The sequence below is a fragment of the Dermacentor variabilis genome, chromosome 2, assembly GCF_050947875.1.
Source record: "Dermacentor variabilis isolate Ectoservices chromosome 2, ASM5094787v1, whole genome shotgun sequence".
Taxonomy (NCBI): domain Eukaryota; kingdom Metazoa; phylum Arthropoda; class Arachnida; order Ixodida; family Ixodidae; genus Dermacentor; species Dermacentor variabilis.
In genome coordinates this window covers 131,569,861-131,590,386 of record NC_134569.1, presented here as the reverse complement: position 1 = coordinate 131,590,386, position 20,526 = coordinate 131,569,861, and the positions used below count along the sequence as shown (strand labels likewise).

The window sequence follows — 20,526 nt, the reverse complement described above, 5'->3', positions numbered from 1 at the left end:
AAATTATAGGGATGCATGAATCAGCCTACGACAGTGCACTTGTTGTATCGTTGGTTATCAAAAGCAAGGAAATGCAGAACCGAAGTAGGGATATGACTGGCAATTGTTACATTTAAGGGTAGACCTTAGTTGTACATATACTATATGTATTGCCTGCACTTCCCCATATGAGGTAGAAACCAATGTGTTGCAGAAGGTTGGAAGAAGTTAGTGAGTACAGTGTCATTAGTACCCACGCATACATTAATTATTATATTGCCACATTGGCCAATTTGGGAGTGATATTGGAGATGCTCCAATATGTTGTGTTTTAATTAGCCTACTGAAGTACAGTTAAACCTTGTTGAACCGTACCCGCTTAAACAGTAGTTTTGTTTTAAAAGTAGTAAAGCCAAATCCCCGACTCAGCAGCCAGTGAACATAATGTGTTTTGTATCCACATAAACCGTCCCATCTTATGCATACGTATCGGTTAACACATAGTGTTTCCACTTTTCGCCGTACAAACACGGCAGTGCATCTTCTCTTCTCCATCAGGCGGCCTGGCAGAACAACGGCGTCCAAGCGCCCTGTGCGTTTGCGCGTGAAGCCACATCAACATCGTCATTTCAGCGCCGTGCCAGAGAGGACTCATGTCATGCTGAAGCTCGGATAAAAAAGACACCGGGTGCTCAACATAGAAGAAAAATTGGACATTGTTCGTGCTATCGAACGTGACACGAAGAAGTCGGCGCTGGCACGCGACATGAGTCTACTGTTGACTACTGTGTGTGGCATTTGCAATGTGAAGAAGTTGCTCGGCAACGCTGCTGCAACCATGAAGAGATGTCGGCTACCAGGTTCAACTTTTTGCCATTGTTTCCTCTGTTGTTGCTGAAGTGTTGCCTAGCGACAGTGATAAGGATGACACGGAAAGTGACAGCATGGCCGATTCAGGCCCGACAGTGGCAAAAGCTGCGCGTTACGTCAGCCTCATGAATGCAGTCCTCGCAACGAGAACAGCACCCCGCAATGGAAAGGTGCCCCGTGACTTCTGCAACGCTAGCGCGCCTGTGCACGGAGAATATGCAACGCTAACGAGAAATCTGCCATGCGAGTGTTTGCTGAGAAGAGGGGGCTGGCTGAAAAGCTGGCTCACAGCTTCAGTAAGTTTGAGGCTACTGTCATCGCTGCTAGGCCGCCGCAGCATCAAATGAAAATAACACTTTTGTCGCGCGAAGTAAATAAATACTGCATGTTTTTTCCTCTTTCATCGCACTCTCTCAGTTCCATTTTCGACAGGTAAGTGGGCGATCTCATGCTATTTCGGTTAAGCAGCACTACCGTTTAGTACACACTTTTTCCGAGCTCCAGCCAACTACGGTTTAACGAGGTTTCACTGTACGTCGGTGAGTGTTTATACTACCCAAGAACAAGTGTAAGAGAACTAAAGCAGTGGTTTCAGATGTGAATGTTTTTCTCCAAATTTTACTCCCTGATCCCTCATTTCTTCATTTTCTTTTCACAGGTGACATTTTGCTCTTTCTCACGGGTCAAGAAGAAATCGACACAGCCTGTGAGATTCTGTATGAGCGGATGAAGTCCCTTGGACCTGACGTCCCTGAACTTATTATTCTGCCCGTGTACTCCGCGCTGCCGAGTGAAATGCAAACCAGGATATTTGAACCTGCAACTCCAGGCTCCAGAAAGGTGATCCTCTTTCATTTGAAAGTTTTGTTTGGCCCAGTTTAAACTTTGCGCTGTGAATCTTATTTCTTGTTTACATTATTTTAATATGGGAAGAGTTGATAACTTCTGTGAAAGCCTTTGCTGTGGTAAGTAACGTGACTTCTGCAGGATTTCGCTTACTACAGTTTGCCCATGTATGTTGTAGAATGTTGCTGATTTTGTTGTCTGATCGTGATTGTGTCAACTTTTGCACCGTGAATGAGACCTATTTGTATTGGTGAATTGTAGCAACATAGGGTACTTTTCCTGTATGAACGCACAACAAAAATATATAAATTTCCATGTGTAAGCACAACAAACTCTGCCGCGTGATGCGCCTTGGTGCAGCCACTAAGCTGCGCCACAGTCTATAGCGAGCAGTGATGAGCGAAGCAATGAATTGAAGATATAAAATGGAATTATTTTCGGCGTTTTGCAGTGTTAGAGTTGTGGGTTATGTGCACAAGGGAGTTATAGTACAGTGGAACCCCGTTCATACGTTTTTCACCGGACCGGGGAAAAAAAACGTAACAGCCGGGAAAACGCAACAGTGAGGAAAGCTCCGAAAATGAATGAAAAAAAGGGCAGCTTCAACTATAGACAATTTATTTCCACAGAGTGCGCTTAGGACTTAAAAAAGTCTAGAATGATGGCTTGCCGTTTCTTTCGCTCGCTAGAAATCGCCACACGTTTCTCAATAGCCTGGAAGGCCGCATTGCTGTCAGCGTCGCTGTGAGGTGCGACGTACCTGCGGAGGAGGTCTAGAGCCGCGACGGCTTCTCCAAAGCTAGGATTTGGCCACTCCCCGGCATCATGCGGCGCGTGCTCCTCGTCGTCACCGCGCCACGTCAATGGCAACGGACAAAGGAATATCCGCGGGAAATTTTGCCCTCTTTGGCGTAATCATGCTAACCTGCTAACGATTGTTTAGTATTGCTGCGGAGCGCGCGCGTCCGAGCAGCCCGGTTGCGCGCGGCGCGCCGTGGGAGAAATGTAAACAAGAGAGGAGAGCTGGCCCGATAGGCGGAGCAACGCCACGAGCAACGCCAACTTCCGGTTTCACTTTTGCTTCACAAAGAGTGACGCGAGGGCCTCTCCCGAGTTTCCTTCCTCCGTGAGTCGACCCGTCCAACAACCATGCGGTGACCCTAATCACAGTGATGATAGTGAGAGCATTTTTCACGAATGGCCACTTAGTGGCGGCCTCTCGAACTGGCGTGCGGCTTCTTGCAGCCAGTTCCATAGCCAAGCCCGGCCAAGCCCAGCCAAAACTTGTCAAAAGCCAAAATGGCGGCTGGAGCGCGTTGCCTACTTCAGCCCAGGCGGGCTCGGAGTGCTAAGTTGCGACGTATCATGCGGGAACGTTTTCACAGCTACGACGTAACAGCGGGGTTCCTTATACATTGGATCCTATGGAAGCTATGCCGGGACCGCATGAAAACGACGTAGCAGCCGGGAAAACGCAGCAGTGAGGAACGTAACAGCGGGGTTCTACTGTATACGTGAAAATATGGCATCCACATTTAACTATTTTCGTGCTCTAGCTGAATCTGTATTTCCACTGGTGAAATATATCAACATCGAATTGCTCATGACAAGCTGTGCTCATTGGTCACAGGTCAAAGGGGCACTAAAGGTAAACATGAAGTCATGATTTTCCTGAGGCAGATACAGCGCCTGACTTCATCTAAAGAGATGTGTGCATATTTTTAATGCATTGCTTCAAATATTTCATGCAACCAATGCTGTGCCAAACACTGCAAGTCTTGCTGCACATAATATTGGCTAGGCTTCCCTACCACTGCGTTGCACTTTGGTGCAGAATTGTGACTTCCTTGGTTTGCATTCATTTCTTTCATTTGCAGGTCGTTATTGCTACCAACATTGCCGAGACATCACTGACTATCGATGGAATCTATTATGTCGTGGACCCAGGCTTTGTCAAGCAAAATGTCTACAACCCAAAAACTGGCATGGATTCTCTTGTTGTCACACCGATCTCACAGGTATGAAGGTCTCGTATACACTTCAGTAAATCCTTGTTTCGACCGTCAATTATCGAGAAAGGTATTTACTCAGGCTTGCATGAGGTCTCAGCTTATATATATCATTGTGTGGCATCAAAGCACCCATTGAAGGTATTTGGTCATTTCGGAGTGGGTATGTAGCAGTAAACACGGAGTAATGTGAATACTTTTAGGCCACCACAGCAGTAGCCATCATAAAATCATTGCAGTCAGGAGCCAGAAGGCAGCGGCAGGGGAAAAAAAAAAAAAGAAGTCTGAACTTTATGAAACATAGCAGCATTTTCAGGTCAATGCAAGGTTATACTATTTCTTTCCAAAAAGGCGCATTACTTCAAATGTGCAATCACCACCATATGTGTACTGAGTCTTGTTTCCACTTTCATACATGCAGTCAATACTCATAATAACAGACTGATAATCCAGTGAGGAAGGTCCGTCATATCTGAAATCCGTTCTATCCAAAATAAGGGTTGTTGTATGTTGTGAAATGGCAAAACTTCGTATATGCCGCTGTCTAAAAGATAAGCAATCACAAAAAAGATATCAAAAAATTGAAATTACAATAAATAACTATTGATAGGTGGGTTTATGTGATAATTGTACAACCACGGAGCACGACGTCTTCCTGTTCGCCATTTTCTGGATGCTGGTTGCTGACAAATGGCAGTTTTCCTGTACTATAGCATATTTGCATCTGCACAACCGCAAGATTAACAGCCAGCATAATGGTGAGAAGCCAGCCGGCCAGTGCTGCCATGCAGGCCGCCCAGCCCGAGCGCATCACCACCAGCAACGGCACAAACGTTGGCTGCAGTTTGTTCTCCACACAAATCAGTGGCCGATAGTAAAACCGATGTCTTAATTTTATTTTTCGCAACATGCGACGACCGCTGTAAAATCTGTGGCACAAACAAGAGCCGTGCTATGAGGCAAGTTCAACTTGGAGTCCACATCTGGCCTTAGCTACAAAGCATGCCGAGATGGCTCGACCACATCACATGCCTCACCGTCTGGAAGCTGCAAACAGCAGCATGTCTTTTTCGTGCAAATTGATGTAATGAGAAACAAAGTGTTCTCGAAACGATACATGTTTGTATCGTTGGCGTGGTTTTCTGTCGGTTCCTGTCGGTTCTTGTGTTAACCCAGCAATAGTTTGCCAGTATGGGCATAAAACCTCAAGCTCCGGATTTACTATTTTTGGGACTCTTTAATTATTCATGCTTAATTGAGGCAACTGGATTGCCACAATTATCGTTCTTTTCACAATAATTAGGAACCAGACACAAGTTTGAATGTTTTCAGCCAACTGCTATAAGTGCCAATATGACAAAAAATGTTGTTTCATTCCTTTTCTGTCAATGCATTCTCTTTCTGTCGATGCCCCACAGGCCCAGGCCAAGCAGCGGGCTGGTCGGGCTGGCCGCACAGGGCCAGGCAAGACGTACCGTCTATACACAGAGCGAGCCTACCGAGACGAGATGCTAACGACACCCGTGCCAGAGATACAGCGAACAAACCTGGCCTCCACTGTGCTCCAGCTAAAGGCTATGGGCATCAATGATCTCCTATCGTTTGACTTCATGGATGCTCCTCCCACTGAGGTAGGCCTGCACTTTGGCTAGACCGCTGCTTATAAGCAAACAAAAGTGTTGAGTGGCCCTTTCCACAATCCCAATGTGGCAAGGACATGTAGCATAGCAAAGTCGACTGTTCAGCTAATTGGTAACACATTTTGAATGTTGTGCTGAGAGGAAGAATTGCGAGACAAGGGGAGAGACATGGCAAACAGCACTGACGCTTTGAGCATCTGTCCTGTCAACCTCGCCTCTCTACTTTTCTTGCAGTTTTTCCGCTCAGCTCAACACAAACCACAGATGATGACTCAGGCTTACTCCACCACTCTTAGAAAGTGTCTTATGCTGGCTGTTGCCTGTAGGGCATCATGGCATTTAGTTGTCATGATTGCTATAACTTGTGTTCTTGTGCACACTGTATGGCTGACTTACTTTGGCACAGTGTCTTCAAAGCTGCTCTGTTATAACAGTTTAGAGTACAGTCAAACCTTGATCGTATAACAAAATAAATCTAAAATATTTCTTGCCGACATCAACATGTAACAAATATGTGCTTATAAAGAATATTGTTTACAGCAAAGGTATTTTAATGTGGGATGTGACTTTTATTATGAGGTTTAGCTGTAATAACTAAGCAACAAGTTTTTTGGTATGTAAGGTTTCTGAGACGGTTAAATATTCGGACTTTGTCACAGCACAGCCACATGCTCAGTAGAACTCTGCTGATATGTTCCTCATTCATATGCTTTCCCGGGTACAGTCACCAACCAATTATAGTCAAACCTTGATGTAACGAACCTCGATTTTAACGAAATTGACAATATGACAAACTATTTCCATCTCTCGATTTTAGTCCGATGTTAGTTCCATTTAAAACCATGCTTATCTTTGTTTTTTTGTGATTTTAAGTAATTTCATGACACTATTTCAATTTAACAATATTTTCGGCCATTTCAAACCTTTTGGAGTCTGTATGACTGGTAAATCCAGTGAAGAACTAAAAATGTCAGTCAAGGCAAAGGTTATTTATCAAGCACATGCTAGACCAGTGGGGAGGGGTGAGGAGGGGGCAGGAGGCTCGTGCCTGTTTGCCCTCTCCCCCTAGCACATGCATTTCATCCTCTACCCTTGCTGTGCCTGCACATGGGCGTCCATACTTGAGCCACACACAGACCTGCAATGTGCAAAGGCTGAGCGAAGGTGGTTGGTGCCTTGATGCGCATTGTGTTCCTGCGCCTCTAGTGTCGGTGATCGCGTAATCTCAAGTTTCCAAGACACGGTGCGAAGCGTTCGCTCACGTTGTGATAGTGAGTGTTCATGGTCAATGAGTGAGATCTGTTTAAAGGGACACTAAAGTGAAAAATGATTTCTTCTGCATCAGTAAATTACCTTTCTACCACACCAAAAACACCACTCTTACAACGATAAGACGTTTGGTAAGCCAGAAAAAGCGCAAGAACGAAATACGGGTGGCGATGCCTACTTAAGTTCCCGCACCTGGTGGCTGTGACGTCATGGATCTTTATGGCATCTTCTAGGGCCTACTAATTATATATGGCGGTACAGATGGACTACATTGTGTTCTAAAGGAACAAAACAATAAATATGGCAAGTTTCGGAAACCTTTATTCAGCCAACGCGGCCCAAATGCAAAAACATACTTTGGAATCCCTGACGTCACGCTGACGTACTGGCTGCTGGGGTTTCGGCGCGAAATTCAAATACTGATACTTGAACCTTCATTTTCTCATCTAATAGTCAAACTATCTTTTTGAAATGACTGCCTGCAAGGTTCTGAAACAACGCTTCAATAGTCTAAACTGATTTATTGTTTCGCTTTAGTGTCCCTTTAAGTTTGCCTGAGCACGTGTGACACTGATAAAACTACAAACATTGCTTCAAGTAGATGTCTCTTTGTGATCGTCATTAATGCATCATCTCTGGCGAACCTGCAACCTCTTTTTTCTCAGGACGAATATGCTTATCTTTTTACACTTCTGTTTTCAATTTGTTGCCGCCATCTGGTGATAGCTGCAGGCACTAAGCACAGTCAGCCATGGCATCCAACATATATGGTGCCTCGCGACACCACACATGCAAATTGCGGACGGGATGAGCCACACCGATGCATTGCTTTCAGCGCAATCTGCACCACGCGCTGGTACTCATAACCATGCTATTATAGCCTGACCTTCTTGCGCTTTGTTGATAAGTGCTTACTCACAAGATATTATCCATCAGGAATGTTCTGGGAAATTGTGAAATTATTTTACCGCAAAAACTTAAAACCTACCGCGAAAACTTAAAACCTTGAGTTAATGAAATGTGCGATTTAACAAACTTTTCCTCTGCAAGTACAACTTCGTTATATCAAAGTTTCACTTGTAGAGATGGGTTTTCACAAGGCTCACCCTACGAGCGACAGTCAGGAAAGGGCACGACACTCCTCCGCTCCGTGATGCACAAAGGCGCTACGGCAGGGTTGGCCGACTTTCCGACATGGTGCAGAGAAGACTCCAGAGTCAAATCGCCAACAAACGCGGGTTTATTCACCCAGGATACAGCACACTGCGACAATCATGGCACTTACGGGCAAAGGCCCACCGCATGACCAATTGAGTATGCGCGCCCGCTGCACTAAGGCTAACCGGGAAGTGGTCCACCAAACGCAAGAACGAGGAGTCATCGGAGCAGAGGTCTCATATAACCAACTCGTTGCAGGCCTTTGAGCATCTGCTGTGGCAATAAAGCGCTCAGAGGAAGAGAGGTTGGGTGGAGAGGGCACATGTCGGTGACACTTGCGTGGCGATTCGACCCCGGAAGGGAGAAGCACGGTTTGTAGGGGAAATTGGCTCCAGTGCGCTAGCCGTGGGCACCATGTTGCCGTTACAGTGGCAGTTCCCGGAGACTGAGCTAAGCACAACGCACGAGCTGGGAGACGAGGCGCAAGAAGGCACCTCGATCCCCACAGACTGTATTTGGACACTGATAATTTGGACGTGCTTGATTATTTGAGCATTACCGCAGCACTGCCACTAGCCCCATAGACTTAATGTATAAGATCGGCCAGAATTTCAGATACCTTACAGCACGCTTTGCGATAATTTGGACTTTGGCTACATGACCGTGTACTAATTTGGTCACCGAGTCTTGCAAAAATAGCAATATTTTTGTTTTGATACGTCGCCAGAATGGTCATCGGCCATGCTGCCTATGCCTCCTTGAAACTGTACGTGACAAAGCCTAAGTCAATCTAGTAAGCACCGACAAAGATTTGCTGCACGATTTGGCTGTACTTTCATCCATCTGTAGCATCAGCATGACAATGATCGAGATGCAGGCCGCAGTTTTATAGCAATGCCTTCTGCTCGAATCTGTGCCACTCTAATCGTCCACTGTTCATGACCAGCTGATCCCATTGATATTGCTGTGGCGTGTCACTCTGAGACCACTGACAAAGCGCAAAAAGCGGGAACTAGGAATAGCATAAGAGGCATTGCTATAAAATCTGCTCATTGCTAGAAACCTGCTCTCAATGTTTCATTGGAACATGCAACTGGCACCATCACTCCGTCATTAGAGCACAGTTGCTCCAAAAAGAGCATAAAAACCATTGAAGTTCACCATTGGAGTTCACCACATTAAAAATTGTGGCAATGAGTTTTTCAGCTTTTAGCAGAGTAAAATGCTTAGTAAAGTGCTTAGTAAAGTGCTTAGTAAAGTAAAGAGACACTGTTTCATTTTTTCAAAACACTTTTTGCGTGTCTTTAGGGCCCAAGAATTCTATCAGTGACTATAATTCAATACAAACTGCTGAACAACCTTAAGTACATATTGTGTGATGATTGTAGATGCTATATGGGCCCAGACAATAAATATTTGATGTGTCTTTTTGCACAGGTTTCCATTTTATGCTTGTGTATTCTGTTCAACCAATTCAAGAAACCTGCTGTTTCTTTATTTAATGGTATACAATGATTACATCGTTCCATGTTCGCTTTTTCTAGACTCTCATCATGGCGTTGGAGCAGCTGCATTCCCTCAGTGCATTGGACAACGAGGGACTCCTCACACGTCTGGGGCGAAGGGTATGCAGTGCTTAGATTCCGTGTCTTTTCAACAATTTAGTAATGTGGGCATCTTGCCCCCTAATCTCCCTGTGTAATTTCTGTTTACCTAGATGGCTGAATTCCCCTTGAGTCCCAACTTGGCCAAGATGTTGATCATGTCTGTTCACCTGGGCTGCAGTGAGGAGATCCTCACAGTGGTCTCCATGCTTTCAGTGCAAAATGTGTTCTACAGGCCAAAGGTATGTGAGAAATTGAACTTCTGCCATGTTTGTTACATGAATTACATTGTTGGATTTTTTTGCAAAATAGCTTTGACTGCTCTGCTGTATCACTGTGCAGTTTACATATAATTTTTTTTTTATAACTGTATGGTAGGCAAGAAGGGATTATTGTTGGAGATGGCTTGCACATTTATGCAGTGACACTGCAGGAGAGTCAAGAGCTGCAGTCAAGTTCAAAGTTATCCATCTTGGAAGCTGCTAAGCTGAAAGTTGGAAGTTTGCACCAGTCCTCCTGATTTATGTTGCTTGCTTATGTGCCCTCGTTCACTTTGCACAGTTTGCATATTAATGTGTAAGCATTCTTTGGCGAGTACCCAAGCAAAGTCTGTCCGTCACGTGAAAAATGTAATGCCTTGTATCTGTACAGAAATGCGTAAATTGTGAAGTTAAAACATTTAATCATTATAATAGGGTAACTGTAGATGATTGGTAGCTTATAAGTGATAAGGAACAATTGAAACAAAAGAAATTGATCAGAAAGAATACCAATATGATCAGATTTATGCATAGCCATAGGGATACATAGGGTTCCATAGAAAATGCATGGAGAAGACTAGTAGTGGTGGGCCAACTAAAATTTAAGGGTGAGCCAAATGAAATTTAGGTGGGCCAACTTGAAGTTCGGCCATGGGCCAACTTGAAATAGGTGGACTGAATGATTTTGGGTGGGCCAACTTGAAATTTGACCTGCCGTGGTTGCTTAGTGGCTGTGGTGTTGGGTGCTAAGCATGAGGTTGCAGGATTGAATCCCTGCCACGGTGGCCGCATTTCGATGAGGGCTAAATGCAGAAACACCCGTTTTTTACTGTAGTGCAGATAGCACAAGGACACAGAAGAGAAAACAGACACACACAGGCGTACACCCATGTACTTAGATTTAGGTGCACATTAAAGAACCTCAGGTGGTCCAAATTATTTTGGAGCCTCCCACTACGGCATACCTCATAATCAAATCATGGTTTTGGCCCGTAAAACCCCATAATTTTAACTTGAGATTTGGGGTTGGGCCAACGTGAAATTTGGGGATGGGCCAACTTGAAATTTGGGTGTGGGCCAATATGAAATTTGGGGGTGAGTCAACTTGAAATTCGGGGGTGGGCCAACTTGTAATTAGGGGGTCGGCCAGCTTACATTTGGGGTTGAGCCAAATTGAAATATGGAGGTGGGCCAACTTAAAGTTTGAGGGTGGGCAAGTTAAATTTCGGGGTATACTTACTCATACTTTGACAGCTCCAGTGGAGTTCTTGCATAATTTATTTGTGCTGTAATGGACGAACTGGCCTAAATCAATATCCTATTCCACAAAAGTTATAAACATAGCAGCATTTGGATATTAGGTACCTAGATACCAGTTGCAATGTCTTAACAAAAACCCATCAATGTAGACAGTCATCAATATATTTTTTTCACAACGTTGGAAGAAACCTAGTTTGTAGAACATCTTCACGAACATCATTAATCGCTGTTTTGCCTCCATGGATTCAGTGAGCGAATTAAGTGCAGACACGTACAAGTTGCTCGAAAAATGTTTTGAAGTGATGTTATTGACAAGGGTAGAACAGCTGCGACAAGTGCACCAAATTGCATCAAGAGCTATCCTTTGTGTCATCCTGCTCCAAAAGGGCATTTTAGTGGAAAATCGTTCTAAGCCTGCATCAAAAAAGCACCGGAGCTGCTTTGATAGTAAAACTTCAAAACCTAAAATGCACTGTCATCATCATGTAGGTGTGAACCGAGCAGCCATAGCCACGGTTATAGCTGATGCCATCGGCCTTCTGTTTGTTTTCATTCTTTTGTTGCATTTTTATCTGGTGGAGGTTCCAATGTTCTGCCGCTGTGCCGAGACCAAACTGGAGCAAGCAGAGCAGCATGCGCCCTCCTATCCTATCCGGCTTAAAAAAGAGCAGGAAGGAGCCCCCCAGTGCCCACTTCATCACATTACCATGCTCACCTATGCCCCTCTCCCTCGTAGTGCATGCTTGGTCAGATTAACACATACGTTCACCTGGCCTCCTCCCCTCTAGCGTGTGCTTGATCATATTACTGCATGCTCACTTGCATCCGCCTCTTAGCGTGTGCTGGATCACGTAATCCAAAGCATTGGGTACACAGAAGTATGGCAGACATCAAACCACCATCCTTCTCGGCACACCCTCGCACATTTTTCATTGCACTTACAGCAAATGACGAGGCACTATCTTATCACACTTGGACTTTGTATGAACCTAGGCTGGCTTCTTCCAGCACATGTTGTGCACTAATGGAGGTGCGATGAAAATTTATTATTGAGAGCCCAGTGACAGTTTTGGTTTTGTGCACTGTACTGCACAATTGATCAAGCACTATATTTAAAGGGGTTCTCCTTATTTCAAACTCCGTTTTGTTCGAATAATTTTCCAGTCCCCCTTGGAGTTCGAATCAATGAAATTATATTGTACCTTGTAATATGCATAATCGGAGGAAGAATAGAGAGGGAAAGAGAGGGAGGTTAGCAACTGTTGACCAGTAATTTGCTATTAGTGGGGACCTTCCTTTCAACTCTGCACATTCAAAAAAGCAGATCCCGTGGTTGTAATCTAAACAGCTTTCACATGATCCATCACACAGTTATCAGTTATGCAGGAGAGACTGAATGTTAAGCGCAAAGAAACCTTAATTTGTAAATGTTCACTGTAACTTTTTTTTTTTTGGTCATGAATGTCCTATAGCATGGTCTTCCTTACACAACCTTGCTCCACAATCTTTTTCTTTTCTTATTCTTTTCTTTCTTCCTTGAAGCACGGTGAACATGAGAATGCCTGTTGGAAGTCTTAATAGTAGAAGCAGCTTTATGCCATAAAATGCGCACAGGAAAAGACATTCTATCAAGAATTAATGAAACTAGCCTTCCAATCTTTGTCAAGTGCCACATAGGTACATTTAAATGTGGCACTGATATATTTGTTGACTATTCTAGTTAATATTGAGGCCATATGGTGTATGGATGTACTTTTAATACTGAATCAGAAGTGTTTGTCGCTGCACCATATCAGCTTTCTGCCTGCGCCATGATCTGCACCAAAAGATCAAATGTCTATTCCACCACTTTGCTGAGTGCCAGGCTTAAAAAACTAAGTAGATTAGTATTTATCCCATTTTGAAAAGTACTTGAGCAGTATACTAATTGCTGCATAAAGTAACTAATTACTTGCAAATTACTTTCAAGTGAAGGGTTGCATATTCCTAGAGAATGGTCGTAAATCAAAAATTCCATTTTGAAAAGTACTTGAGCAGTGTACTAATTGCTGCATAAAGTAACTAATTACTTGCAAATTTCTTTCAAGTGAAGAGTCACATTCCTAGAGAATGGTCGTAAATCCAGAATTACCAAAATCCAAAGAGAAGAGCCTACAGGAAAATGGAGGCTTGAAGTGATTAACTTTAGTTGAACAAAAAACATATCTGGAGCCAACGTTTCAATTTTGTCCTAGTCCTGATGTAGACAAGTCCTCTTGTTGAAATGGCTATGCCGACATTCGTTTTTTGACCTTAGTTAAGCATTACCAAAATGTCATGTTTGCCTGTGAAACGAATTGTCTTTGGAAGTTCAAATAGCATAGCTCACTCCTTTTTTTCATGGAGAAACAGTCACTGAAGAACTAGCAGAAAAGGAGATTAGAGTTTGTTTTTGTAAATGGGCAAAATCAAGGTTTAAGATGTATTGCTGCAGTGATGTAGCTGTTATAAAGGGAAGAAGATAACATTTGTTCTAATGCTTTGACTGCATCACTGTTCTTTATGTAGTAACAGCTTATAATGAAGAAACAGGCAATGAGGTGTATGAGGGGGGGTGGGGGGGGGCACGGCCCATCGAATGTAGGGGGTGTAGTACCATATTTTTCCGTGTATAACCTACCATTGCATATAACGCGCACCCCCAATTACAAAATTGCGGAAGAAAAAAAATATCTGCATACATGTATAGCCTGCTGAAATAGCTGCATACAACTGCTCAAGCCTTTGCAAAACATGCTCTATTAGTAAATTTTTGACTTGTCCATCTTCGAGCAGCAGCTCTGTTCCTCTCCTCTGTGGCATTGCCGATTGCTGTATTCATGCAACAGACGTGATCGCAGACGAATCAGTCATGTGTCATGTGATGGGAATCAAACCACTTCTTAGCTAGCATTCACACGACAGTGTATGACAGTGTGGACAGAGCAGCCCTCACATGGGTAATGGTGATGGAGCAAAGGCAACCAAGCTGGAAATCCCAACGGTGATTTGGCTGATCACCATATCGCAAAATGCTTCGTGCGGACCAAGGGAGCGCTGCAGGAATGGGCAACATATGATCACTTGATACGCAATCCGCAAGCTCAAATTACAATTTGCTTTGCCATATGAATATGGCGTTATCATCAGCTTCTGCTGCTACAGGCAGCCGTCGAGCGCAGCTTGTCGTAATCAGAGTTCTAGTTTGCTGACGCCGCGTGCAGTATTTGCTAACTACTAACTGCAAAATGACAGCCCGTAAAGAGGAGGTGAATGTATGACCATGAAGGACAGTAGAAGGGAGCTTCAACACGCAGGGGTGGAGAGAGGATAGGATTCCTTAGGATATAATGAAATTTATATGGTAGAGAACTTTGGCTCAAGGTGTGGCTTCACGGCAGCACATCCCATGCTGCTACGAAGCCACATCTGAAGCCGAAATTCGCATATAACCTGCACCCCAACTTTACTAGAGTGTTTTAGTTGAGCGTCTTTACGGTACGCTCCGCTCCAAGCTGCCCCGCTAAGCCACAGCGGAGCGGCGGGCGATTTTCACGTTTTAGTTACACGTTTAGCGTAGCGGAGCGAGCCTTTTAGTTGCAGCGCACCCTGGCCAAATTCAGGGTAATGAAAGAAAAGAAAAACACCTTATGATCACTCTTATACAGTAAAACGTATATATGTATATATATAACTATTCATCCATGAAGTGTCTAGACGTGCGCTTGTAATGCGTTACCGGTCCATTTTACCCAATGCAAAATAAAGCGCCGTCTTGGGGAACGCCACGTGTTAGCCAGCGCGCTTGCTTTTTGCATCCAATCCAATCCGTTCTGACGCCAACGCTAGCCAAAGCACTGCGAGGCACGCTCCGCTCAGGCAGCTTCTAAGTGGACCGTGTTCCTCGCTCCGCTAGCCCGCTTACGGCTAAGCGGATGGCGCATGCGCATTCGCGCTTCCGCTCCGCTTAACTGCTTAGCGGAGCGTAAACGCGCTCAACTAAAACTCTCTACTGTTACGTTTTTTAACGTTTTTGGTATAGGTTATATGTGCCAAAATATGGTATTATGCTGACAAAATTTTTAACGCCTACTTTCAAAGCCAGAGCACAAGCCAGCACTCTGGCTTTGAAAGTAAGGTTTCAAAAATGTTGCAGCAGCTAATGCATCTTCTATTAAATATACTTCAGAAGGGTACATTTTAAAATTTTCTGAAACACTTTTGAGGTATCGATATCACACATTTTCCAGCATAGTTTGACCATACTGGGGCCTTCACATCCCTTCTCCTACATTCTCACACTCTTGAACTGATGTTCATGTCATGCTCAAACTAGAAAGTTTTGATGTGGTCAGCAGGCTTTTGCTTTTGTGTCAGACAGATATTTCTCTGTCCTTTCTTATACAAAGCCGAAAGTACTGGTCCTCCGACTTGTATCAGTTTTGTACCATGTCATTTACAAAAGGTTTCGAAAAAAGCCAGGCATCAACATAAGTAGCCATTCAGTGTAGTGGTAACTTGTGCGGCACCACGAAATATGGTTTTGTTGGAAGCAATACAGCCAGTCATGCAGTACTGCACCTTGCACTGTGCCAGGGCTCTTGCAGAACTCTCAGGAAAATTGCTCAAACAAAGTGCTTGGTTGATGCCTACGTTAATCAGGGTTAATCGAGGTGTAGTGTCATGGAGGGTGGTATCACCGTGCAACTGCACAATGGACAAACTTGTGTGTTGAGTTCTAGTTTGCCGACGCCGCATGCGCTATTCGCTAACTACTAAATGCAAAATGATGGCCCATAAAGAGGAGGTGAATGGATGAACATGAAGGACGGTAGAGGGGAGCTTCAACACGCAGGCGTGGAGAGAGGATGGGATTCCTTAGGATATAATGAAATTTTATGACATGATGATGCCATATGTTTCGAAGCATACACTGCTTGTATAACTTCTACAAAATCTATTATATTGGAATGATAGTTGCCTCTGACACTTTGCAATAGTAATATATTCTGCCCTCATTGTTTATTAATAAATCATTCGTACTGTGTGAAATTTATCCCTGAATTTTATGTGTGTTTACCTGAATAAGTACTATGGTTATGAAATGCAGTGCATATGTGTAACTGCCATAACTGTGACAATGTTTTGTAAAGGCTAATTTGGAGCAGCTTGTGCAGCGCTCCTACAGGGCTGCTTGATGTAGCTAGTGGATTGATGAAAGGGAAAAACTGTCAGTTACTTCATAAGGTACCATATTTAATAAGTGACTAAGATATACTGACGCAACACTGTTTATGTGCAGGACAAGCAAGCACTGGCTGACCAGAAGAAGGCAAAGTTCAACCAAGCAGAGGGTGACCACCTGACACTGCTAGCTGTTTACAACTCCTGGAAGAACAACAAGTTCTCCAACGCGTGGTGCTACGAGAACTTTGTTCAAATTCGGACTCTCAAGCGGGCGCAGGACGTGCGCAAACAGCTGCTTGGGATCATGGACAGGTAGGTGTCGCCCTTTTGTGCACCTCCTTGTCTTACTACCTTTGTTTATAACTTTGCTATTGTGCTATTTTAATGTTTAATTTGACTGTTTGATTACGGTCACCACTTTTCTAACCACACATATATATTCAATTGATTGACTATGCATATTCTGGTGGTTCTAAATGTCATACAGAATCTGTGTTCCAGTACACGATTGGGTTAGGGTGGAGCACTTGTTAATCATTTTTGCTATTATTGGTGCTTCTGCGTGGCATCAAACTTTGGCATTAATGCAGTACTTTTCTAGGTTGTACTGTTGCATAATGCTAAACGTTGCAGCTTTAAGCAATAAGAAGGTATGAACTACTGTTCACATCACTGCCTTTGCTTGCACTTCAGGCACAAGCTAGACGTAGTTTCCTGTGGCAAGAACACAGCACGCGTGCAAAAGGCCGTGTGCAGTGGCTTCTTCCGGAATGCAGCCAAGAAGGATCCCCAGGAGGGATACCGGACACTTGTGGACGGCCAAGTTGTCTACATCCATCCGTCCAGTGCTCTCTTCAACCGCCAGCCGGAGTGGTGAGATGCGTCATTTTTGTCTACCTTTGATCAGAGTGGAGCTGGTTGGTAAATTCTTTTCTCTTTGATCCTTGAGGGTTTTTACAGAAATGGCAATTAAAAGCTTGAAGCCGAATTTGCTGTACCCATTGATCCATCCATCTTACACCGTCATTGTTGTTATCATGTTGTTGTCAGGCCAACAGCAGTTGGCTTCTTGGAACACTTTCATGCTTCACATATATGCTCCAGTGCGTGCGCAGATGAGTTTTGTGTCTTCTTTCTTTTTTCGCCTCGGTGCTTCCTTCAGTTGATAGTCGCTGTTGCCCACTTCTTTTGTGTCCGCGTCTGCACACCTTGCCCCTTCTTTGCATTAAAGATATGGTATTTTTTGGTTTCGTAGGTAAATCTAGTTCGTTATATTCATTGGCAGAACAACTTTGCTTCTTGAAAGTGAGGATTTAAATACATTGAACTCTATGGGGGATATCAAGGGGAATTTCACTTACTTCACTATTATATTCATTATTTCGTTATATCATGTGTCTTTAGTATGAGGTTTGACTGTTATATTATTCTAGTGTTAGAGTAGGTGGCGGTGCCGTGGTGAAGCCTGAATAAAAACACGATTTAGAAAATTGGGCATCTGAGAATTCGGTCACTGTCTGCATTTGACATTCTTCTTACCACAATATATATTTGAGACACCAGCAAAGAAAAATTTGCTGTGATATAACCGATGGCAAGTTGGATATCACATTCTTTATTTGTTGTTGGGGTAGAATGCTCCATTGAAATAAAGCACGGCGAAACAAACTTTATATTTACTTCGTTATACCTTATAATTCATTATATTGAGGTTCAACTGTCATTTGAGCAATATAGCACTTGCCAATAAGTATCATTAAAGGGAACACTGGATTATTTTTCCAGCACTGATCACTCCTCATTTGTGAGTTTGAACCTGAAATGCAAACATGTCTGTCAATCAGATTTCACTGTAAACAGCCTCATAGAAAACCTTTATGTTTAACATATAGGAAGTGGAGTCACTGTGATCTTTCAAATATGATTTGAGTGTTCCCTCTAATATTCTATGTCATTATAGTCCATAGGGCGCATGTTTTCAGAAGGAAAGTTTCATTCACTCTTGCATCATTGTCTAACTTATTAAAGCTGTGTATTTCGTAAAAGTGACAGAATTATTGTTTTAGAAAAGAGTTGATCTGTGATATTTACATCAACTTAGTGTTCCTTGAATGTGCCCACAAATGTTATTTTTCCTCTTGACAAAGCTGACTCGGGCATCTGTTTTTTGTTTCTGCTTGCCAGGGTGGTTTACTACGAGCTGGTGCTGACAACCAAGGAGTACATGCGAGAAGTGACCACCATTGATCCCAAGTGGCTAGTCGAGTTTGCATCTTCCTTTTTCAAGTTTGCCGACCCAACCAAGCTGAGCAAACACAAGAAGCAGTTGCGCCTTGAGCCTCTCTACAACAAGTATGAGGAGCCGAACGCATGGAGAATATCCCGTGTACGCCGAAGACGCAACTGAACATTCATCACTCGTCAGCAGACTTCGCACGTCTGCGTGAAGAACAGCTTTGGATTTGTGACCAGTACTATAGTGCCGTTCTCATTTGTGTTGTGTACTGAAACCACAGACCATGTGTCGTGTAAATATGGTGCGGTCTTTGTTGTGTCGTGCTTTTTGTTGGGAAGAAGGAACTCAAAGCAGTTTGATTATATGTTCACTGGGATGTGTTATCAGTAGCTGTATTTGTAACACCTTGTCCATTCTCTTTTAGGAGTGACTGTTTTTCACTATGGTAAATTTATGTAGCTTGACCTGTTTGACTCCCAAGAGCTTTCCAGAGAAAATGCCCTCAAAAATAGAGCACACACATGAAACAAAATTCCAAATTTTTATTTTGCCAAGTTCTTACACCTAACGGACTGATCAACACAAATGCTGCCTGAACATGCAAGGGTTGTATTTTGCAATGCTGATAGAAATGCAGGATGAGTACAACACATTGCACTAATTCTTCCCAAATGTTTGTTCACCCTGTAAAAAACAATGTATATATTAGTCTGTGTCATAAGTGTTGTCTTTATGTTGCATAATGTAAAATGTGTAAATATGACTTGAAAGGTGAAAAACCTGACCCCTTTTTTGATACTGGTGACATTCAGTCATGTCCTAGTATTAAGCATGTTGAAATAAACATGAAGGTTCAAATAAACAAATTGCTGAAGAAAGTTTTTTTTTTTCCTTTTTTTTGCATAAGCAGCAACAAGCTGTTTCTTTTATTCCAGATTTCTATCTGTTTTAAGCAAAGGCCCTTATCTGACTTACCAGTGCAAAAAGTATAGTATTCTGTTCAAATAGACGTATAGACATGGAATCAAAGCTGCCTTTCAAACACAAAGCAAAGTTTTCATCACGATTTGCTCGCCATTGCTTGCCTGAGCGAGCTAAGCTTTTGTAGGTGTAGTTGCATTCGCTCCTGAATGATTTTTTAGCTCATAGAGGCTGTTGTTTGTGACTGCACTGCGTTCCACACCATTTACAACCACAGCACATTTCCAGGCTGACATTCTTGAGCATTGATTTCTTTTAGCTGTGTGTATAACTGTAATCAATTTAACTACTATCTTTTCTCTCCGTTATTACAGAGCCATTTTTAATAAGCCTTACATTGCAATGCTTCCTGGATAGTGCTGATGCTTTACATCTTCCACTGCATGACCAAACTTTTGAATGGAGCCTGGCGAAGAGGCAAAGAGCTTTAATCATGAATTCGAGACAGATTTACTGTCCTGTGCATGTGACCAGTCCTCGTGTTATTTGCATCCGAAATGATAATTCCTTTGTTATATATGATTTCATTGTTAGCATGTATGCATTACATGCTTATATGAATGAGCAACATTCCAGGTTTACTTCGTTACATTGAGGTTTGTCTGTATATGGTTTTTAGCACACATGTTGCTCACGAACGTTTATCTAATTGCTCGCAACTTAAGTTTGCCTCGATTTTCAGACATTTTGAGAGGTGAAATAAAAGAGTTTTGGATCTGTCCTGCTACTTTACATAGGAGAGGGGGAAAAAGGGAAGGAAAAGAAAAGAGAGAGTGCAGGTGACAGTGAGAATGCTCAGTGAACTATATGCACTTGTGATGTGTATATACATCATTTGCATACAGCATGTCGCAGTGCACAGGTGTTTGCTACCTATGTAGTGTTAGAGCAGGATGTGAGGTTGCTCCATCACCACATGCACTTTGAATGTTGTTTAACACCCCCAGAATCTTCTGACCATAGAACATTAAAGGTCCATGTGATTTGCCCTGCACATTGTGAACTAGTTCCTTGCGGTTCGTACTGAACCATGCCGGCACCTCCTACACGAGAAGGGGTTGAAACCACCTTGGTCATTCGTGAGCCTCGATTGTTCGTTGACAATTCCTCACGTTCACGCTAAGCGGAGTTCTCCTTTGGCGGCAACGCGTTCGCTGGTACTGGAACATCTTGAGACTGAATATGCACGTCATCTTCAAATTTTTACTG

General features: G+C 43.3%; 1 protein-coding gene across 1 annotated transcript in view; it reads left to right on the top strand.

Moving 5' to 3' along the window:
- The window catches only part of pea (ATP-dependent RNA helicase pea), a 71,635-nt gene extending 51,598 nt beyond the window's left edge, over positions 1–20,037 (top strand). The window contains exons 18-25 of the mRNA XM_075681989.1: positions 1,508–1,689; positions 3,573–3,713; positions 5,123–5,335; positions 9,316–9,396; positions 9,489–9,617; positions 16,216–16,412; positions 16,794–16,973; positions 18,285–20,037. Of these exons, the coding sequence (XP_075538104.1) occupies positions 1,508–1,689; positions 3,573–3,713; positions 5,123–5,335; positions 9,316–9,396; positions 9,489–9,617; positions 16,216–16,412; positions 16,794–16,973; positions 18,285–18,507 (1,346 nt within the window). The 3' untranslated portion in view covers positions 18,508–20,037. The remainder of the gene's footprint in view (positions 1–1,507; positions 1,690–3,572; positions 3,714–5,122; positions 5,336–9,315; positions 9,397–9,488; positions 9,618–16,215; positions 16,413–16,793; positions 16,974–18,284) is intronic.
- Positions 20,038–20,526: the final 489 nt, after the last annotated feature.